This window comes from Terrapene carolina, unplaced genomic scaffold (genome assembly GCF_002925995.2).
Source record: "Terrapene carolina triunguis isolate 2854851 unplaced genomic scaffold, T_m_triunguis-2.0 Scaffold374, whole genome shotgun sequence".
Taxonomy (NCBI): Eukaryota; Metazoa; Chordata; order Testudines; family Emydidae; genus Terrapene; species Terrapene triunguis.
The window spans coordinates 5,204,676-5,228,026 of record NW_020664725.1 but is presented as its reverse complement, the minus strand read 5'-3'; the positions used below and the strand labels follow the sequence as shown (position 1 = coordinate 5,228,026).

The following is a 23,351-nucleotide window of genomic DNA, read 5'->3' as shown; positions in this document are numbered from 1 at the left end:
TTAAGTGAAGATATGAAACTACATTCTTCTTACTGAGATGGGAGATTGTTAGGTTGTTTTATGTTTTCTCTTTTAAAATATCCCCTGAAAGGGAAATAATTTTGACCAACCAAGGAGTCTCTTCCAGAGCAATCTGTGGGGGAACTTCAACAGTAATAACACCTCTTAGCTAGCATGTCTTGTCCATAGACCTCAAAATGCTTTGCAAATGTGGATAAAGTACCATTACCCTGGTTTTACAGATGGGAGAAACTGAGGCACAGGGCTACGGAGTGACTTGTCCAAGGCCACCCAAAGGTGGGTAGCAGAGCTGGGAATAAAACCCATGTCTCTTGACTGCCAGGCTAGTACCCTAACCACTGGATCCCACTGTTTCTCCAGTAGGAGCATATGTATTGTCTATTGTCCAGTACAGATCCACGTGTTATACAGACATATCTGCCTTCACCTCTCCTGCTGTTCCATTGGCTCCATTCAGCCCAGCCACCTCCCTTCCTTCCTCTTCCACCTCCTGTTCCTCTTTTGCTGTCTCTGCTTCCCCACCCCCGCTCAGGAGGGTGGCGCTGGAGAGGTGGCGGAGGAGCCGGCCCTCTTGGAAAGACTGGGCCAGCTCCTTGGCACAGCACGTGGGGGTGTTGGTTTCGTAGGTGCAGTGGAAGCTGTTGTAGTCGACTTCATAAAAGTCTTTCTCAAGGGTGAGGACGGGAGTGAAGCGGTGTCCCCATAGCACCTCCGTGTCCATGTAGGAGCTCCGGGCCTGGCAAGTCATCCCTGCGTCAGGAGAGGAGACAAAGGCATATTAAATGCAAAGCTCTATTGCATGCCCACGCTATCCTGCTACCATTTACAAGTGCTTTGGTGGATTTCCATACCTGCTGGTTCTGGGTCATGGAAAAGGTCTTCTCTTAACGAGCCTCAGAACAGGCTGTAGCACAAAAAGCCGAGTATTCAAACACAGGGAACTGAATGGCCCCATTGCAGCTTCTGCAGACAGCTGGGATGTTTGCAATCCTGAACCTGGGTCTTACAGGGGGATGAGGTTTGATGGCACTAAATATAGGTCAGAGTGGTTCCGGCATGGCCCCGTGCTACATTCCTGTCTCCCCTCACTGCTCTGCTGATGCAGGTCAGTCTTGACCTTCTGGCTAGTCCAGTGCTAGGATTGCACCATCCCCGCAAATACACCTCATCCCTGACCTGCAGTGTTTCCGCTATTCCAGCCCTGAACTCCCCCCGGCTCTGCCAAAACACATCAGACCTGGCTTATGCAGCACCTTGTTAATCTAACTTTGGTTCCCCCGACTGCTCTGTTGAAGTCCCTCAGAGACCTACACAGCCCCCTGCAATTCTAGTTCTCCCTGATCAAACTCAGCTCACCTGCAGCAACACCTGCTCTGCCATTCCACTACAGCACCTGCGTGTGCTAGGCACTGGGTGCCCAGAGCTAGCTACAGGAGCCTGAACCAAAGCCCACCGAAGACAATGGGAGAATTTCCACTGAATGAGACTGAAATTTGTCAAGCTTGTTCTCAGCCCAAGGACGAGTGCTTATTTTACATATTTATATATTTTGGGGAAGTCTGAAGAAAATCCTTTCAAGGGCAAAAATTCAGTCTTGGAATAAATGAAATCACCTGCCTATTACAAGGCTGAATTCTGTCCCAAATATTTGCCTTTTGTTTGGATTACCCGGGTCATGCTTCTGGAATTCATTCCAGGGAGATGTGGAAAGTTTGACTTCCCGACACTCTCATTGGTGAGTGAGAGAGAGGCCTGCCTGGAATGAGATCAAAACATCTATTCAATTCAATTCCAAGCCAACGCTCCCCGATCTCTTTCTCACAACCCAAAGGACATTACCATAAGATGAAGGCTGTGACGGGGGAAAATGTTAGTGCCAGGGCATTTATGGTTCAGGGAGAAATATACCATATGTCCTGGGCACATCAGGGGACAAACAAATTGGGTTAGGAAATGTCCCCATCCTGTCGAGCTCAGGTGTGGGAAGACATAAGGTACCTCTTCTCCCAGAGCTGAGAACAGCCTTGGCTATCATTCTCTCCTCTCACAGCCTCAAGGGTCCTTCTCCTTTGGAAGCGCCTGTGGAATTCACATTAACATGACTGAGCTGTGCCTGTCCATCAGGACCCCATCCGTACTGTTTTATTTGTGGGTATTTTCCGTTGGTTTTCTTTCCCTTCATCCATGGATTGGGCTGCAAAATAGGGCTGGAAATTTCTCACACAATTCTTTGCGAGGAGATTTCCAGAATTACTTGCTTCCAGGCAGGAACAACAAGTACAGTGTTAGTCACAGTATTCTGGCACTTCTGCTTCCTGGACTGGCAGGAACCAGGAAGTGCAGAGGCTGCTGTGAAAAATAAAATGAGGGAGGAGGAAAGTTATCCCAACTGTTCTGAGCTTTGAGGAGAGGGTCTGTTTGAGATCTGGGCAACCATTCAGGAACAGGGCCACCCTTGCTTTATACAAAACAGTCGGCAGATCTCTAGTAACAAGCTTCTTATGGGCAAGCCAGCGAGTGCCAAGACATAGATGCTACCGCACTGCGCCATCAAGGATAGACAGTGCTTGACATTCATTCCCTTATGCTAGGTTGGCTTTCAACAGCAGAAGACTTATGTAGCTCTCAGGTCCTGTCATGCTGCTGAGTACTCACATGCTTTTCTCCAAGAGATGTGGGTCGCTCCACCGTCCCCACCCACCACCAAATAACACTAGCTTCTACCTACCCTCCTTATCCCTTGGTGAGTGGTTTTGTTGAGAGCCATTTTAAAACCTGGTGGTACATATTTGAGATGCCAGGACTGGCTCAAAGGTACCTTTTACATATCTAGCACCTCATGCTGGATTTTGATTTCAATGGGAGTTAGGTACCTAAATACCCTTGAGAATCTGGGCTTTAGAGGGCTGAAATTGGATCTAAAATGAGCAATGCTCCTCCTCGGACATAACTAGAATCCACTAAAGTACATAAATGCTTCCGCCGGGCTCCAAATGCCCGGAAATGGTAGTGGGAGAAAAGGGCATTTTGTCCCTCGCAGGATTAGGCACTATTAGTGGATGAGCCATCTCCTAGCATGGCTTTCCCACTGCTGAGCACTGTGTTCTATAATAAAATCTCAGAGCTCTTTGAATCATAGAAATGTAGGGCTCAAAGGATCTCAAGAGGTCATCTAGGCCAGCCCCCCGGTGCTAAGCTTGGACAAAGTAAGCCTAGACTATCCCTGGCAGGTGTTTGTCCAACCTGTTCTTAAAATCTTCCAAGGATGGGGATGCCATAGCCTTCCTTGGAAGTCTATTCCAGACCTTAGCTACCCTTATAGTTCAAAAGATTTTGCTAATATCTAACCTAAATCACCTGTGCTGCAGATTAAGCCCATTACTTCTTGTCCTACCTTCACTGGACATAGGGAGGACAATGATCAACTGTTCTCCATAACAGCCCTCACTGTACTTAAAGACTGTTCTTAGGTCCCCCACAATGTTCTGTTCTCAAGGCTAACCATGCCCAGATTTTTTAACCTTTCCTCATAAGTCAGGTTTTCTAAACCTTTGATCATTTGTGTTGCTCTTCTGTGGACTCTCTCCAATTTGTCCCCATCTTTCCTAAAGTGTGGTGCCCAGAATTGGACACAGTACTCCAGCTGAGTCCTCACCAGTGCTGAGTAAAGTAGGACAATTACCTCCTGTGTCTTACATTCAACACTCTGTTAGAATCATAGAATATCAGGGTTGGAAGGGACCTCAGGAGATCATCTAGTCTAACCCCCTGCTTAAAGCAGGACGAATCCCCAATTAAATCATCCAACAGATTTTTGCCCCATATCCCTAAATGGCCCCCTCACTGATTGAACTCACAACCCTGGGTTTAGCAGGCCAATGCTCAAACTACTGAGCTATCCCTCCCCGTTATTAGAACCCAGAATATTAGCCTTTTTTGCAACTGCATTACATTGTTGATTTATATGCAATTTGTGATCCACTATAACCCCCAGATCCTTTTCAGCAGTACGACCACCTAGCCAATTATTCCCCATTTTGTTGTGCATTTGTTTTTTCCTTCCTAAGTGTAGTACTTTGTACTTGTCTTTACTGAATTTCATCTTGTTGAATTCAGACCAATTCTACAATTTTTCAAGGTTGTTTTAAATTCTAATCCTGTCCTCCAAAGTGCTTGTCCCTTGGTGTCATCTACAGATTTTATAAGCATACTCTCCATTCCATTATCCAAGTCATTAATGAAAATATTGAATAGTACCAGACCCAGGACTGACCTCTGTGGGACGCCACTTGATACGTCTTCCCAGTTTGACCATTGATAACTACTCTTTGAATATGATCTTTTAACCAGTTGTGCACCCACCTTATAGTAATTTCATCTAGACCACATTTCCCTAGTTTGCTTATGATCAGATTAGAAGGGAGTCCCCTCTTACTACCAGAGAGAGTCAGCCTCAGACATGTAAAAGGAACTTCTGCCTTGGAATAGCTCCTTTACCTGGGGGAATACCTCACCCTGATCCTGAGCTCCACAGAAACAATCACATTTATCTCCTGCTGTAAGTATTCAATTAAGACAGGAACAATGGAAACGTTTCATCCACCGAGGACTGCATACTGCCGGCTTCCTGCAGTATCTGCTTTTTGTAACCCTAGGGGTGCACAGAGCCAGCACAATAAGACAACTTGCAATCACTCCATAATCTCATTCAGATATTCTTTTTTTTTGCACATGTGCATCGGAATTTAATTGCATGGGGACAGACTGCCTGGCAACCTCTACACCACACAGCAAACAACAGCATTGTCAGGGCTGCATGTTCCCTTAAGTGCTGCTCTCCAGCCTGGCTAATTAATGTGTCTGTAATGGCCCTAGCTAATTATTGCCTCTAGCTAAAAGAAGATGACAGTGAAGGTGCTGAAAACAATAAGCCTTATTTTCATTAAGAGAATGGGGTGCAGCTGCTTTCCGCTCTCACACAATGCGTCCTCGGCCCTGTGCGTGCTGAACATTCAGAATACAACTCTGCAATGGGCAGTGTACCTCGCTGGACCAGTCTCTTTCCAATTCGGCTGTGGTTATTAGTAGAAATCAGCAGTTTCACTTCACGGGCCTTATCTGTAATAAAGACCTAAACCTTCACTGACATGATTACCCACAATGCACTGTGTTCACCTTAGACAAGGACCACAGCCGTTTTGCCATTGTTGTACGTCACCTCTAAAGTATCACTGCTTTCTAAGTAGATAGGCCATAGCCCCCAGTACAGTTGCTTGAAGCACTGGCTCTTGGGAGATTTCAAAAGGCCTTTTGAGCATGCAGAGGAATTGTGGGAGGTGTCAAACTTCCAGAATTCCTTGGGGGGGAAATCCCAGAAGGCCATTGGTGCTGACATAGTTTCCTAGCCCTTGTTCTCAAAATGGAGGGTAATTATGAACTTTTGGATTTAAGAAGTTTCTAGTAAAGCTTTGAGAGAGTAATTTTTTTGCCCTTTTTAATTTTGTTTTGGGGCATTTTGTGACCCAGAAATTTTATTTCAATGAGAAAACTTGAATGAAAAAAATGCTTTGATCAAATGCATGAAAGATTCAAAATGTGGGAAAATTCATTTTCATCTGGAATAAGTTTCAGAAAAAAATACTTTCTAATTTTATTTATTTTTCTGGAACATATGACCATATTTTCCATGGAAATGGTTCACAAATTGTCCTATTTTAAAATGAAAAAAAGTATGCCTAATTTTTAACTGCAAAATCAGTTGATTTTAGACAATTTGAAATGAAATGGGAAAACCTCAAATGTCAGGCTTTTCAGATGTAAGCTTTGGATCTTTCGCCTCTCTGCAGTCACCAGCTTGAGTTTCAGTGCAAATAAAATTGAAACTAAGTTGTAACCTGAATAAATTTTGCATAAAACGGGGCCCAGATGCATCACCTTTACAAAGAGGCTGTGCTCTGTCTCAGGCTTGTAGCAAAGCTAGAAGCCAGATGAGTATTCCTCAGTTTCAAGTTCTGTAATAAAACTTTCGTAGAGGTTTAAATTTTTAAGTGCACTGTCCTGCAATCTTCAGCGGTGAAGTTTTAGTCAATTGGGCTAGAGTCCGACTTCAGAGTATTAATGTCAGAGGTCGAGAATGTTCCTACATGGGGCAGCCATACATGCTGTGTTTTATAAACTGCTGGATTTCTGGTTTCCAATAAATGAATAAAGACAGGTTTCTTTCATTACATTCAAAAGCAGGGAAAGTCACGGAGAAGCAATTTTGGTGTGTAAAATAGGTGTCAGGGAACTGTACCAAGAAGACACTTTCTTGACATCAAAATCAGTCAGAATCAAGCTGCTCACACTATTTCAAAGAAGGGAGAATGTTAATATGCAGAGAAGAAAGGGAATCTTGATGGCCCCCTCAGAAAGAAGTCTGTTTTTTCCCACTAGGTACTCAATGGGGGCTGCAGACTTCAGAACCTTTCACTGATTGCAATGTCACTGATTATGCAGCTAAAATAGAAGCCTCTGGCTCTGTTACATTGCTAAGAAAAGAAAAATTCTGCAGGAGATTGCTCATGAGTGACAGGTTTTTATATAATTATTAGGTCACAGTTCAAATCCAGCTCCATTCAGCAACAGCCAACGTTGCTGCTATCTCATGGGCATTAGGTTGGCTACAGATTAGTTGATGGTCTTAGTCTAGTTGTTGGAGGACATAGATGCCTGTATCAAACATACCATCGCAGATAGCAACCTTGTTGGCTATTTCATTACAGAGGACAAGTATTGAATGGATCATGGAGAATTAACTAGCAGTACCCTAGATTAAGAAGTTTAATTTGAAGCACATCAACGGGATGGTGGTAGGGAAAGATTTCACTACTGCCACCTGGCTAGACCTGCTCAGTGGATATAAACATCCAGCCTCTAGGGCTGTCAAGCCAAAATTTTTCACCAGCATAAAATTAACTTTTTTTTATTTAAATGCCATAGAGCTGACTGTGACGTTCCCCTCTGGTGTTATCTGGACCGGTGATCTGCTAGGTCACTCCAATCCTTGACTCTGGGAGCCAGCCTTACCCTGCTCTGCGGTGAGAACCCCCACTCCGGGGCTGTTCACGCACAGCCTCTGGCATGTAAGCTGCTCCTTGGATTGTGCAACCGAATGACACTAGCCAATATCTCCGGTCCCAGACACAACTCTCGAAACCTCCGTCTTGCAGTGCCCAGTTATGCCCGCTGGACGCTGCAAGCTTATCTGAGTTTGTCAATTTAACAAAGAAATTGATATGTATCAGGCTTGTTATCCCAAGGGGAGCCTCTGACACACTTCAAACCAAACGCACTGCTTCAGATAAAATAAACAAACAGATTTATTAACTATAAAGATAGATTTTAAGTGATTATAAGTCAAAGCATAACAAGTTGGATTTGGTCAAATGAAATAAAAGCAAAATGCATTCTAAGCTGATCTTAACACTTTCAATGCCCTTACAAACTTAGATGCTTCTCACCACAGGCTGGCTGGTTGCTCTTCAGCCTGGCTCTCCCCTTTGATCAGTGCTTCAATCGCTTGATGTGGTGTCTGAAGATGTAGGTGGGAGAGAGAGGAAGAGCATGGCAAACGTCTCTCCCTTTTAGCATGTTCTTTCTTCCCTCTTGGCTTTGCCCCTCCCCCCCCCCGCTTCAGAGTCAGGTGAGCATTACCTCATCTGACCAAAGGAAGGGGGGTGACTCCTTTGGGAGTCCAACAGATTCTTTTGTTGCTGCCTAGGCCAGCGTCCTTTGTTCCTGTGAGGCTGGACTGAGTTTGTCCCGTACATGCCCTGATGTGGTGTGAACTGCCTCTCAGCTCTTGGAGAGTTTTGTCTGGGCTTATTTTAAGCCATGAGGATACATTTTCAGCCTCATAACTACATACATGAAATTATAACCTATAACCTTACTGTAACAACAATGCTCAGTAGATCATGAGCCTTCCGAAGACACCCAACATGACAAACTTTGCATTGGAAACCACACAATAATTTTACAAGGATGAACATGGGGGTGCTGGGTGCTCCCCCGAGGTACAGAGCATCACACTGAGCTCTAAGCTGTTATCTGACGTCATGTGGATGCTAATTCTACGCTTGCGATGCTAGATGGGCTCTTTTTACAATGAAGACCCAGGCGTTACTGGTAATCCCGCCCCACCCCCACACACACATACTGAATGAATTTCCCAGCTCTGTCCATTCCTCTCTTTTTCCTGTACAGCAAATTAATGACAAAGTCTTTTTACACATATGGAGAGTGAAATTCACCCCTGTTCAGAGGGCTAGTGCAAGGCCAATGTGCCATTTAAGTCCTCAGGGGTGAATTTCACCTACAGTGGGACTGGACAAAGCATGGAGAGAGAAGATGGTGTGGAATGGACACTGATGGCTAGCTAGGGTGGCAGGGAATAGTTATCAATATTTAAAATCCTATTATTCTAATTAAGCAATACACGTCCTTAAATTAGCATCAAAGATGCTGAAGTATCGCTCAAATGGTTGTAGAAAGTGCTGGGCCATTTATACTAATTAGTCCAAAGAACACCCTGGCCTATGACAAAACCAATATTGTTCCTCTGACTTCAAAAGGAATATTAGAAGGTGGGAGCATGGTCCCCCAATTATTTCTGCACATCTTCTTTGGAGGAGGACACGTCTGTACTTGATTCGCTTTGATTTTCATGCCAGAGGGGAAGACTGAAATTTTAATTTTTCTGAATGCTCTCCAGGCGCGGGAATGCTCTTGGGTGTTGGAAAGTCAAAAGAGGTAAGGGTCTAATGTAGGCAATGAAATGGAATATGCAAAAAAGTTTACAGAGATAGCAAACTTGGCAAACTAAAAAGAGAGAGAGAGACAGAGAGAGAGAGAGAGACCACATTCACTTCTTTATATTATGACTTCACTTTATTAAATTACTGATGCTCTACTATATCATTTAATCAATCATTTCTTGCCTTGTTATGTTTCAGGAAGCGGTGGCACAAGGTTGACATATCGCCTCAAAGATCAGACCCTTGGATTTGTCAGAGGAACAAATGAACTGAAATTTCAATTGCACTGAAATGTGTTGCTCTGTGAGAGAGCAAGGATGGGTCAGGGGTTAGGTGAGAGACCTGGGTTTAATCCTCTGCTCTGTCACAGATATCACTTCTGTGACCTTGTAAATCACATAGGCCCAGATTGTCAACATTTATTTAGGTACCTTACTGTCCTACCTCCCAGTGGTATTGGATGTATTTTAAAGATGGGGAGATGCTCAGATACTATGGTAAAGGGAGCCATATAAGCACCGTTAGGCATGTTAGTGATGATAATGTAGTAGTCAGGCCTGTATATTTGCCTGAGAGAATTTTGGGTCTTGTTTGCCCATTTAACTTTTAATATTTTTATATTCTTACTAATATGTGTGAACAAAGACCAAAGACACTGTGTGTTGCTTCTGCCCAGCCAGATGGGTTTGTTAGTGAGAAAAGATAAGAGATAGAGCTAAAGTTTTGCTGGTTTTGGTGGGAGTTTAATATACGACTCCTATCTCGAGCCAAGGTCAAGCAACCAGTCAGCAGGGGCGAGGGGATGGAGGAGGATACAAAACACTAAAAGCCAAAGAAATGCCTGTCCCTGACTGAAGCACAACCTCACTCCTTACCCCTCCCATGGGATACAAAAGAGGTGGTACTGAAGCCCCCGACTCATGACCTTCCAAAACGGAACATGGCCATAAATTGTAAGGGGTGGGACCAAGGGCAGACACTACAAGTATAATTATGCCTGCTAAGGAGGGGGAACCTGGGACACTGGGAAGAAAGGCTCTGCGGTGTCAGAGCTATGGATATGCTTGCTTGAAACTAACCCGAATAAACATCACATTGCCTGCACTTAGGACTTCCAGTCTTCTGCTTTCTGTCTGTGTTACAAGGACCAGGCGAAGGGTGAAGGGAAAGCCCTTAATAAGCAGCTAAAATAGTTCAGCAAGAGCACTCTTTTCAGGGCAAGTCGGTGGTAATCTAGTTCTACTTCATTCCCACACCTCGAAGCCAGGGATAGCAAAGACATTTACAAATATGAATCAGTTTACATCACAATACCCCCTTTGTGAGAGGAAGGTACTATAATGCCCTTTTTACTGATGCACATTTTTAAGAATGAAAATGATCCTTTGGATAAGCAAAACCAACCAACAAGCTAGTGCTAATTTTACTGTGTTTTGCATGCAAAGTTTGATTACTTTCAGGACATCAGACTGAAATGCAAATCCCTCAACTTTCAAGCTTCATTGTGATTATTTCACACTGTTCTACCTTGGCAGGAGGGGAATATTATTCTATCCTTTTTTAAAATGGATGAACTGGGACGCAGAAAGGGTGTGATTTGCCCAAGGACACACAGTGACAGCATGAGGAATAAAACCCAGGAGTCCCGACTCACAGCCAATTGCTCGAACCATTAGACCATCTTCCTTCCAACTATGTCTAAGTAAAGTTCTGTCCTTTTGAAACCGTGTGCTAATACTGTATTGGGTCACTGGATTAACAAGTCAGCTCTATTATCTCCAACTGTCTATTTAATGTAAGGGGGGGGGGAGTCAAAGAAAACCAGTGAACACCAGCGGTGAAATAAGATGTCTTGATGGCTCCTGAATGCCCAGTGATCACCTAGCATCACATTAAGGCAACAGCACTGGTAGGCAAGGGGGCATGGATCAGCATTCATGTTGCGTTCCCCGTCAGTACCTGGACCGCGGAAGCTAATGATCCAACCAGCAGACCAAATTCGGAGATGAATCCTGGTCACGAGTCACCTGAGGCACATTGCGCATACGCTAAGAAGACGAAGACGACGGTAGGCACCGAATGAGGTTTGCAAGGTAGCTATATTGATAAATCAATCTTTGGTTAATTGTCAGCGAAGGAGGAGAGGAGGATAAAAGATGTGAGGGAAACAAGACTCATCCAGAAAGACTTATAAGATACGCAGACTCCTTCATCATAGGGAATGATGGCTTAAGGGGAAAAAGCTGGGCTCTCTAATGTTCTCTAATTGAATCAGCCAAGTCGTTCATCTCACAACTCAGATGAAGCTGAGTGCACGTGGGGGATTGGCTTTCGACTGCTTTTTAGTCTCTGGCAGCATTGCTTCATACTCTCTCTCTTCTATTAAGCAATGAAGAGGTCAGTGGCACATCCATGTTTATGGCTCACAACAGGCCAGCCTAATTCTGTCAGTGGACTGGGACTACCGACTTTGGATTTTTGTTGCCATGGGGTGAGAGAGAAAGAAAGAAAGAGCATTGAAAGTAAAATTGCATGAACTTTACAAACAGATTCCTTCCCATTTTCTTCCCTTGCAAGTCAAATTTGGACCAACCAATCTTTACAAGTATACCTTTAAGATAAGGCAAGGGAGAATTAACTCCCTAAAGTCATTGCTGTGCCCAATTCATTAAGCTGGTACTGTAAGTGATTCTGTGGCTTTCAAGATGCCCATAAAAGCAGCACTGGATGCTGGAATGCTTGTCACCTGTATTGATTTAGCCCCTGCTACAGTCATTTCACTCAGGGAATAATCAGCACAGGTCTGCCCAGGAACTGAGCCTTTCTCTAGTGTTTTCAAAGCGTTGGAGCCAGTAGTGCCAAGGCACACAAACTGATCTACTGTTTGTACATGATGCTGCTTTAGATAGGACTAATGCTACAGCAAGGGAGTGTGTCTGATGGAAATGGGGCAGGGATGAAAACTGGAGTGTGAGTGGGAATTAGTGGTTAATTTTTTCCCCTACAGCTGGTTGAAACTTTTGGAAATTGCAATAAACATTTTCCCCACAAAATGTTAATGAAAAAATATTCACGATTTTTTGACCAGTTCTAGTTATGTGCTTATGCCTCTAGCCATTTATATGGTGCAGTGGTCAGGCTTGAAGGGCCTGATTGTCAAAGGTATTTAGGATCTTAAAAATTCAGCTAGGCCCCTACTGGGATTTTCAAAATTATCTCATAAATATAGGCACCTAAGTCTCATTGACTTTCAATGGCAGGGAGGTGCCTAACCTGCTTCGGGGTTTTTGAAAACCCCATTAAGTGCCAATGGGCATCTTTAGGCACCTAATATCTTTGAAAATCAGTCCTGAAGTGCTTTGAAAAAATGACTAAACCAATATTACCTTCTTCCTCACCCGGTAGGTGTATAGTCACATATGTTGGTGACTGCAGTGACCTGAAGAAGAGCTCGGTGCAGCTGGAAAGCTTGTCTCTTTCACCAAGAGACGTTGGTCCAATAAAAGATATTACCTCAACCACTATGTCTCTCTTGCAGGGACTAAAGTGAGTTTCCACTAATTTGTACCCATGCCAGCCAATGCAGAACCAACCCAGTTCTGGGAGAGGGAGCTGCAGTCTATTCCTTCTTCTGCGTCATCAATACAATGGTTTAGTTCTAATTAGCTACATCGGTGCCCTCTTCCTGCAGGCTAATAGGATAACACAGGTGATAACAAGGGCACAATTTGGCCTGCTGCACTTCTAGTGCGGACAGCCATGTGTGAGAAGGAAAGAACCCAGCATTGCTCTCGGATCCCAGATTGAGTTGGTAGCACTGGCAGGTAGAAATAATGGGGTGGGATTTTAAAAGCAGGCTCAGGGTGGTACATACTCAGGCCCAGATCCTCAGAAGTATTTAGGTGCTTAAGATACAGATAGGTTTCAGGGTAGCAGCCGTGTTAGTCTGTATCCGCAAAAAGAACAGGAGTACTTGTGGCACCTTAGAGACTAATACATTTATTTGAGCATAAGCTTTCGTGGGCTTGCATCCGATGAAGTGGGCTGTAGCCCATGAAAGCTTATGCTCAAATAAATTTGTTAGTCTTTAAGGTGCCACAAGTACTCCCGTTCTTTTTTTGAAGATGCAGATAGGTGCCCAGTGGGATTTTCAAAAGTGCCTATCTCCCACTGAAATCAATAGGAGTTAGGTGTCTAGGTGCTTTTGAAAATCCTACTGGGTCTTTAACTGCTTCTTCAGGCATCTAAATACCTTTAAAATTTGGTCCTCTGCTCCCAGTGACTTTCAGTAGGAGCCGTGTCTCTAAATTCCTTAGTTTTTTAAAAATCCCAACCAATGTTTTTTGCTCCTTGTAAACGGAGCGAATTGCTCTGCGGTGATTGAGAAACAATAACCATTGAGCCCCACGAGGCTGCCATTTTTATAGTTCTCTGAAATGTGACTGCAGAAATGAGGACTAGCAGCTCTTCCCATCTAGTCTAACTGGAGCAATTTTGTATTCAATAAGCTTCCATGTAAACCAAAAGTAAACTAATTATTAATATGCCTGTCTGCAGTGTTCATTTCATTAGGTCTGGTCTCTCCAACATCAACCTATCTACCACTGACAGGTTCTAGCCTCATCTCCAAATATCAGGCCACCTGTATAAATATTGTACCTAGCAGTCAGCTGTAACAGGGCTAACTTTGTCACTGCCCTAGCTTAGAATGCCACCCAGGTCAAGTAAAAGCAGTATATCAGGAAATAATTAACATAGAAAAAAAAAAAAAAAGGGGATCTAATTACATTGACAGGGACCAAGTATTGTTCATTTGTCTATGCAATATTCTAAATTGAGGACCTTCATTCAGTTCCTAATAGCAGGAGTTCATCTCACGAAAATCACAAGGATGAACCATTCCTGGGCAAAAAGAACAGGAGTACTTGTGGCACCTTAGAGACTAACAAATTTATTTGAGTATAAGCTCATTCCTGGGCAGTCTTAGCAAAAGCCCCAAACTAGAGATACACACTGCATTATTTCAGGACACCCTGTTCTGGTGAGATGTCTCCCCACCACGCTACACATGAGCCATACAGAAAGCCACCTGGATTCTGAATGCTTTAGTCAAACCTTGGCGCACTCTGACGTCCGCCCAGCCCTAGACCCAGCGGGAAGGGCTCTTCCAGCTCCATATTTTGGGTTTAACAGCAGATACGCCACTGTCTCCTGAGACGGGAGTAATTAATTTCCATAGATCCAAGCTCCTTAATGTCATTACACCCAGGTCTGGGCAATCCCACTGGGAGAGGAGTCCATTTGTAAAGCAATCCAATTCCTCTGCCATGCTTTTCATTTTGAGGTTGTTACTGGTAATGACTTCCTTTTGCACATCATTAGCAGTGGCTGAGCTTTTTGTCAGAGGAAGTACAGTCTAAAGCTGCAGGGTATCTATTCAACCAGGACTTGATGGTGCTAATTTGTGATCGTGAAATGGGCCTTGGGCCACTGAGGTACTTCTAGGTATTAACCTCCAACTGCAGTGCAGGGCTCTCTTTGATATCAGTCAACCCAGGACTACCAAATAAAATTCCATTATCAATCGCTCTCCTCTATAACACCCTGAAATGCTGTTATTTTTTATAATGCGCAAGAGTGTCTAGGCGAGGCACTTGATTTGCCTTTTGTTTTACACTGCTGTAACTGTATTGACATCAGTAGAGCGACTCCTGATTTATACTGCTGTAAATGAGTGGAAAATTGGGCCCGGATTGCTAGTAGCTATAACATAGTGTTATTCTACTGCACTCTTACACCAATGAGACACACAACCAACACACTACACTACAGCCCAATACACTCGATATGGTCTCTAAGTAGAATCTGCCATTCCAATTCTCATGAGCTTTGGTAATGTTCGCATCCAGATCTGCATATTGGCCCATCTCTACAATATACCGCGGGTAAAAGAATACACCCTAGTAATGCTACATTAGCCCTTGCATGCATTGCAAATAGGTTACACTGCTGCCATGTAATCGATTCAGGACTATCCTCAAACTCTGCTTGGAAGCTGCAGCTATTGCTGAGGGCCGCTACCCACCCGAAGACCAAGGAAAGAAGCTGGGGGCACCACCTGTGCTTGTCTTTGTCCTGGTGTCCTGTTTGCTTCTGAGGTGTGGCTGACAATTTGAAAGCCAGGGATGGTCTGGGATCCAGCGGTTTGAGGGATCGTCTTCCTCTAGGCCCTGTTGCAGCAAAGTCTGCCCCGGTAGGTGACTCTTGCTGTGAGTTCTTGGAGTAAAACCTTCTAGGCCAGTGATTCTCAACCTTTTTGGAGCTCAGGACCCATTTGTAAATGTTTATGGCCTGTCGCGACCCAGCAAATAGTCTGGGGTTGGAAGCCCTGGTGTGGTTTTGGTCAGGTCCTGTCCCCTGTGTGTGTGTGTATGGGGGGGGAGCGGGGGCTTGCATCCTGCCCGGCACTCATCCCACAATGATGGTTCCTGCAGCTCCTTTGCTGTGGGGCGGACTAGGCTTTGCTCTCCGATCCATGCGGTGCAATCTCCGTGGCTGCACCGCTGCTCAGGTTTGTCCCCGGCAGCCTGATTGGACCAAACTTGTGTGAGTGGAGCTGTGACCTGGCTGATGATGTTGCAGAGCCACTCACTCAAATTTGGCCTACCCGGGCTCCCCTCATTATGACAGCTGGGCCAAACTTGAGTGGTGCTGGGACCCAAGAGATTGCAGTGCGTGGAGCAGGGAGGCGAGTCCAGCCAGCCCCGTGGGACAGGAGCTGCCACATGCCCCTTTGAAACATTCTGGCGACCCAATGTTGGGTCCTGACCCAAGGGTTGAGAACCCCTGTTCTAGGGAATTATGGAGCCCCCTGGTGGCGAACGGCATGATAGCCATAAACGGGAAGTAATCAAACCCGTTTGCAGCTGATTGGGTGAAACGGTTGGAACTCTTGGACTAGCTCCAGTGAACCCCACGTAGCTCTGCCAATTTTCACCAGCGGGTTGCTTGCATCTGTGCTAAAGCACACTCTGAAATAGGCAGCCAGTGCTCTCCCATCTCTGGGACTGTCTGTGCTCAGAGATTTGGCAGGGTCAAGGCACAATGCAGTCATATTTAATTAGCGTTTGATTGGTTAAAAACCTGCTTATTTGTCCATTTGAGTATTCCCGACACAATTATGGTAACAGATATCTCTGGGGGCCGCAGAAGTGGCTCTTGAATGCCACCAGGGAGGGAGGAGAGAATTTCATAGAAGTTAGCTTTTCCACCCCTAGCCCCCTTAAACTTGGAAGCTAAAGCACCAAGTGGTATGGTGAAGGTTGTTTTAAGAGTCAGGAATAACTGCAGCCCATTCAAGCACCACCAGTAAGGCATGATAGTAACACTGGGGCAGGGAGAGAAACTTTGCAGGGGACTCAGGTTAAGTTAAAAAGCCCTCTCTGGCATTTCAGAGTCCATCTGTACAGGGCTAACCCTTCCCCCAAACTCATCCCAGTCACCAACCTCAGTCCTCTCCTGTGGCTTAACCCCTTAAACACCAAAAGGCTGATCTTCCTATAAACGCACAATACTAACGGTGGCTCTTCTGCCTCCAGAAGGCTTGGTCCTTGCTTCTAGATAACAATGCCTTCCTCTCTCCTGATATTAGCCCTACCACACTCTAAGGCCCTGAACTTACCAAGGCTCAGGTGCATCTCTGCTTCCCAGCCTCACTGAGCCAACTCTGAATTCCCCAGCTGGGACTTAATTCCTAACGCTCCATGCTGCTGGCTGGGTAGTGCCCCCTACAGGCTACACTTAGGACAGACATGGCTGCAGATACCCCTACCCTATTCCAGGGAGCATTGAAAGACCTGCCCTGCCCTTCACAACTCACCCAGCACTTTAATACTCAGAGCACTCCTGGGGTGGGGTAGGCAGGCATTTCCCCCATCTGATACTGGGTCTCAGAAAGGTTACTTTAGGGACCAAAGGTTACACCGAGAGTCAGCAGAATAGCCAGAAATAGAGACCCGGAGGCCTCCAGCAGAAGTATGCCAAGAATCAAACCCAGGTCTCTTAAAACCCAGTTCACTACCCTAACTACTAGGCCACGGTGCCAAACACACCGTTAAGAAGAGAGTGTTGGGTAGAGGGCCCCAGATGCTCTCCTCCAGCTCCCTCTGGGTGGGAGACGAAGATGGGCCTTTAGCCAAACACTTCAGAATGTTGAAAGTCCAAGTTTGCTTTGACAAAGCACATGGGAGTTCTTCTCCCCATACTGGGTCCCCCTTCCATGCTTAGCGTGATGCCAGCTATTAAGGTGAGGTAGGAAGAAAATGACATGGAGACAACTTGTATGCAGTATTGTAGCTGTGTCGGTCCCAGGATGTTAGAGAGACAAGGTGGGTGAAATGACGTCTTTTACCGGACCCACTTCTGTTGGTGAGAGAGACACGCTTTCCACCTTACACAGAGCACTCCACAAACAATGTGCCCTAGAAAATGGGTGCGTGTATATTTAGTGTTGCATAGGGAATCATCAGGAACAGATGTTACAGTAGCCAACAAGTAGTCACTTCCTGTGTTCCAGGGAGTTCAGACTGTTTCCAGCCCCTCTGATCTAAAAGGACTCCCTTATGCATCTGCCTTTTCATACTTGCTGGAAAGTGAGACGGGGATTTAAAGACACTGAATAATTTCATGTTGTGCTACAAATACTTTTGCATTCCAGTTTTGGGAAGAACTGTCCGGAAACACCTATCCATGGGAGGACACTGGGACTCAATTGATTGACACCGGGTGACACCCGATGACACTGCATAACACTTGTCTGTTTTCTGTCTCTCTGCACCCTCTTCAAACTCCCCTTGAGAAAGTCAGCACTGCTTTTAGCTGCAGATTTGGCACCACACATCCATGTGCAATGAGGCTTTGGCGTGGAAAGAAAGCTCAGCCAGCCATATCTCTCCCATCCTATCTGTTACATGGTGCTGTTCTGTGCTGTTTAACGGCTGCTACATTCCACCTAGAGGTGGTTGTACTGTAGTAGGGGGGAAATGATCTGTACATATTCTCTCTCTGATCCTCATTGAGATGTATTTTCTGCATAATTGTAAAGAGGTTTGTGAAGAAATCAAGTATCTTTTATCATGTACCTATAATGTATCATGAGATATACTACATACATGCAAATAAAGTAAATACAAATTAATAGCCATTTTAGACTACTGACCCTCAATCCAGTTTTTGGCCAGTTCTGTCCTATATCGCAACCAGTACTCGGTGTATAGAGATTCTACCAGAATTCTTGGTTTTAAATAGATTATTAGACACAAGAGATGGAAAAAGACCCATAGTCAAAAGATAAGGTCCCCAACCAAACCCTCAGATCCAAAACAGGCTGAACATGGGAGTATTCAAAATCAGGACTCTGTGACTGTTCGGCCCCCTCTCTAATTAGGTCACTTCTAGCTAGTGCAGAGTTGATGGTTTCCTACAGCGTATACCCCTTTGCTTTGCTCAGTCCGGTTTAAAATGACCCAGGCAACAAACCTCCCACCAGTTCCCTTGGGCGACTATTCCAGACTAGAACATCACAATCCCCATTTAACTCCAGCTCTGCATCTGTTGTTCCAACACACCTAATGATTATGCTTGACACACACAAGAAAGCTGCTATGCTTCTGAAACGTTTAGTTTAACCCCGCTGGTGAAAATGTAAAGGGTAACAAATATCTACCCTTCTCCTCCTCCATCAGAGTGGTGACTGACGGCAGAGGGATCATCACTGAACAGTAACAATAGATATCTAAAATAGCTCAGTCATAGCCTATTTTAAATACAGGATAGAACTATGACAACAGTTGGGGTTGAACCCAGGACTTACAGAACTAAATGCCTCAGTCACAACTATTTGAGCTAAAACATAAAAACAGCCATACTGGTTAGATCAAAGGTCCACGCAGCCCAGTATCCTGTCTTCCAACACTGGCCAATGTCAGGTGCCCCAGAGGGAATGAACAGAAGAGGTAATCATCAAGTGATCCATCCCCTATTGCCCATTCCCAGCTTCTGGCTAATGGCTTCCAGCAGAAGAATGTCAGGAATCAAACCCAGGTCTCTTAAAAACCAGCCCATCACCCTAACTACTAGACCACCATACCTACTACACAATTAAGAAGAGCATGTTGGGTAGAGGGCCACAGAAGCTCTCCTTTAGCTCCCTCTGGGTGGGAGCCAGAGATGGCCTTTTAGCCAAACACTTCGGAACATTGAAAGTCCAGGTTTGCTTTGAGTTGTGGACAAAGTACATGGGCATTCTTACTTCTCCCCAAACTGGGTCCCCCTCCCATGCTTAGTGTGATGTCACACAGAACCCCCTCTTGTATTTAGAAGCTGTATAAGACTCATCTCACTTATATGTACCAGCCCCTAGGAGGAGCGGGGGACAAAGACCCATATTCTTAGCCTAGGTGTCATTGGCAAATGTTGACATTTTAATTCCAGCTGCATTGTCTTTTTGCTCTGTGCTGGTTATTTTTGGCAAAGCTTACCTGTTGCTTCGACCATTCCTTCCAAGATGACCACGATTTCAAACTCCTCCTTCTCCAGCTGGGCACGGGACATCTCCCAGAAGGGGCTCTTCTCGTTGATTTCGTGTGAGATGATGAGTGGTGAAACCAGGAATAGCCTGTCGTCCCCCGTATCAAAGCCCACGTTGATGTCCGTTTGGTTCAAGGGGATAAACTCCCCTTCTTTGGTCTGTTTGGACTTGATCAACTTGGCTCTAATGGAAGCCTCAACAATGTGGGAATTCCGCAGGTCCCCGACCCGGAACATTAGACAGAGCTTCTCATCCCTGATAGAAATCACTGCATTGTTGGAAAACATGAGGGTCTCGGCCCTTTTCTTTGGTTGGCTGATTTTGACAAACATGCACCCTACCATGAACGCATTGACAATGGAGCCTAGAATAGCCTGAATCAGGAGCAGTATGATGCCCTCGGGGCACTTTTCAGTGATAACCCTGTAGCCGTACCCAATTGTGGTCTCGGTCTCAATGGAAAACAGAAATGCGGAGACAAATCCACTGAGATTTTCAACACAGGGGATCCAGTTCTCATCTTCGAGATGGTCCAGATCTCCCCGGATGTAGGCAATAAGCCACCAAATGAACCCAAAAAACAACCATGTGACAGTATAAACCATGGTAAAGACAAGGAGGTTAAAGCGCCACTTGAGGTCCACCAGAGTAGTGAAGAGGTCGCTAAGGTACCGGTAGGTTTCATGGACATTTCCATGGTGCACATTGCATTTGCCACTCTTCTCCATGTAACGCTGGCGCGGCTTCTTGATTTCTGCTGCCAGGAGACGGGTTCGGTCAGTGGCGATAGGGACATAGTCCCGCGGCTGTCTGGGAAACTTCTTGGGATCCATGGGTGTGACTCCAATTTCCATGTCCTGGTTCATGAAGATCCTAGAATCTCCAGCCATAGTTGGGCTAGGGCAGGGTAAAAGGAAACAACATTTAAGACATCGGGAAAATAGCTTTGCCAAACCAGTGCTGCTGTCAGATTACACAAAGGGGTGATAGCACACCGTGCAACATTGACACCATATTGAAACGCTTTGTCTCCTAATCATAGAATGCTGGGCACAAGTGCATCCTGCATGAGAGGAGCTTTTTGGTAGGGCCATTCCCTTCTTCTGGTATTATTTTTGATGCCTCTTTTAAGGTTAAATAATGAGAAGTAATTATTTAACACCTTTATCATGACCTCATTTATAGAGAATGCTAACGGAGTGAAGCAGGAGTGGTGAACTACTTGCTTTGAATGGCCCCTTTCCCTTGGTAGTAAGTTTGCACGTACCTTGTTACGGATTTGGGTCAATACTTTTTTTTTTTTAAATAAAAGCTCTTTAGGCTTCTTTTATACAAGGCAGGGAGGGATGAGAAGTGAAGACAATTTGGACATTTTCCAAAGGGACTAGTGATTTCTGGTGCCTCAATTTTTGGGGGCTCAACTTAAGAGACCTTGAAGGGGCTGGTTTACAGAAAGTGCCGAACACCAACCTTCGGCAAATCAGACGCCCTTGAAGGCAACTCAAGTCAGGTACCCAAAATCACTAGTCACTTTTGAAAAATCTAGTTTCTTAGATCTCTTCTAAAAGGCCCATGGTCTTTGTCAAAATCTTTTCTTGACTAATTATAAACAGAGGATGATATGAGCGCCCGTCACTCCTGTCAGGTTACAATGTAAAATCATCTTCACCGAACATTAAAATTATAAAGTAGATATTGCTTTCTTTAATGGAAACTATTTCTTCTATTGAAAATCAAGAATTCCATCTTCAAACTCAGGGAAGAGAAAGAGTTTCCTGTGCAGAGCTGCCTAAGAAGCCGTCAGTATATCAAAGAGAAAGAGTAGCAACATTCTCCATGATATGCGCTCTCTGCAGTGTCCTTAGCAAATCTTATTAAAACCTAACCAAATCTATTACAGTTCTATCTTTAATCTTCTTATGCATCTGCGAATGGGAAGAGGTACAGAGATACAATTAAGAGTGTCTTGGGAAAGACAAAGCTTAAGGCTGAGCAAAGTGGTTTCAGTTTTTCAATATAAAAAAGTATTAAGGGTGGGTGGGAAGGAAGCAGAAAGACAAATAAACGAGGCAGCGAATTTCTGCTTCCACTGTATTGCAGCCAGTTCTGCAATTCCCAGCAGGGAATTTCTCTTACCCCTTGTATCAAAGCTACATAAATCAACCAAAATCAGCATTTCCAAAAAGCAGCCAGAGTTTATTGATGGAGCCACGTCTACTGGTTCACTACAGCATGGGTGCCAGGGATTGACTAGTCACCTGAGCCAAGATAACAACCTGCCTTTGTAGTTAGAGCAAGAGACTGAGAGTCTAGAAGACCTGGGTTCTAGTCCCAGTGATGGCAAGTTGGCTCCCTCAGCAGAGTTTTTCCTATACGGGAGAAGGAAGCACATGAAAGGGAGATGTTACTGCCACCAGGTGTCCCCCTCTGCAAAGGGGGAGAAGAGAAATACTGTTACTGCAGCTATAGCCAGTGGGCAGCTGGACCCAACTTCTCCTCTGCCATCATTTACCAAACTCTCCTGCCCTCCCGGCACTGAAGCATCAGAATACCCAGCATTGCAGAGCCTGCCTGGTGATGACTGGTGGCAGAGTGAGCTATGTAGCTATTAGCCTAATGTTTTCTGTGTACTGCCCCTTTAACTCTCTTGCAACGTCAGGTCTGATTCTCTGCCGCCTTGCATAATGCGTGTCCATTGACATCTGTGCCCAGTGTGGGTGTCAGAATGGCAGGGTCCGTTTACCCTCCCTTTGTAAATGCCAGTGGCAGGTGCACGTCAGTGGAGAATCTGCATAGAAACAGTGGTTCAGTGCAGTGGAGATAGGTGCAGAAGAAACACACTGGATAGAGACTTTCCCTTTATTCTTTCTTTGCTTGCCCCCCTTTTTTTTATTAATCTAAAAACCTAATTATTGAAACCTAAAAACCAAAACAGGTTCTGGTTGCTTGAGGGGTGTGGAAAGGAAAAAAAAAAGTGTCCACTTTGTAGGCAAATTTGTGCATGATTTCAGTCAAAAAAGAAACTGTACTAAAGACAATAGTTTTAGTTGTTAAGGGTATGTGAAGTGAAATTCTGCTGTCAGTGACACTGAAAGAGAGCACAGCATAGCCCAAGACACAGATATGAGGGATTAGATTCTATACAATGCAAGACAGGAAAAGATCAAAATCTGGTCAGAAATCAAAAATCCCTGCAACCCTGTCTCGTGAAAAACAGCCTGGAGAGACTAGCTGTTAATGAAAGGACATTGAAACCTGCCATAAGCAAAAGCACCCAGGGGACTGGCAAAAATTGGTTGCTAGGACAGCTGGTCTTTAACTACAGGTCACGTGAAATTGTTCGGGAAATCTTGGGGATACTTAAAAGAGAGCCCTCAAAGCAGAAGTGTTGCCTGTTGCAGGTGAACTGTACTGCCCATTTCACTGTAATTAGAATTTGTCCTAATATTTAATCTTCATTTCCTCTGTTGCAGTTTAAGTCTCTTCTAGCTGAGTGATACAAGTAATCGATCACAGTCCTCTTCATGTAGGAGATTAATTTCTCTTCTTAAAGGAGGAAGCATGATCTAGCAGTTAGAGCACAGGGTTAGGAATCAAGAGACCAACCTGGGTTCTATTTCTGGCTCTGTCCATGACCGACTTGTAACCTTGAGCAAATTGCTTCCCCTCTCAGAGACTCAGTTCCCATCTGTAAAATGGGGGATTAACGCTACTTCTATTTATAAAACTAGGCAAATATAATTGTAGGGAACCTCCCCTGACCACAGAGGTTTGAAATCGCCCATTTGTCAACATAACATATAGCAAAAAGGGAGAACAGTACAGATATAAGTTTGAATTCCTCCTTTATTCCACAGACATAACTACGCTCCCCATGCACACACATCCCCCCTGGTTAATGGTAACTGAGTGCAAGCAGGCAAGGGAGAATTAGTCTTCAGTTT

The 23,351-nt window shown here is 44.8% G+C and overlaps 1 protein-coding gene across 1 annotated transcript; it reads right to left on the bottom strand.

Annotated features, from left to right (window-relative positions):
* Window positions 1–424: 424 nt before the first annotated feature.
* KCNJ5 (potassium voltage-gated channel subfamily J member 5) lies at window positions 425–20,297 on the bottom strand. Its single transcript, XM_024209636.2, has 2 exons — window positions 19,358–20,297; window positions 425–771 (listed from the first exon to the last, which is right to left on the bottom strand). The coding sequence occupies exons 1-2, from the start codon at window positions 20,295–20,297 to the stop codon at window positions 425–427; spliced, it is 1,287 nt and encodes a 428-aa protein (XP_024065404.1).
* Window positions 20,298–23,351: the final 3,054 nt, after the last annotated feature.

Bases quoted from the DNA above. Each gene is read 5' to 3' on its own strand.
- KCNJ5 (XM_024209636.2), bottom strand. From the start codon at position 20,297: ATGGCTGGAGATTCTAGGATCTTCATGAACCAGGACATGGAAATTGGA. The intron at 772-19,357 runs GTAAGCTTTGCC...CTCCTGACGCAG, and splicing joins AGGAATGGTCGAAGCAACAG to GGATGACTTGCCAGGCCCGG.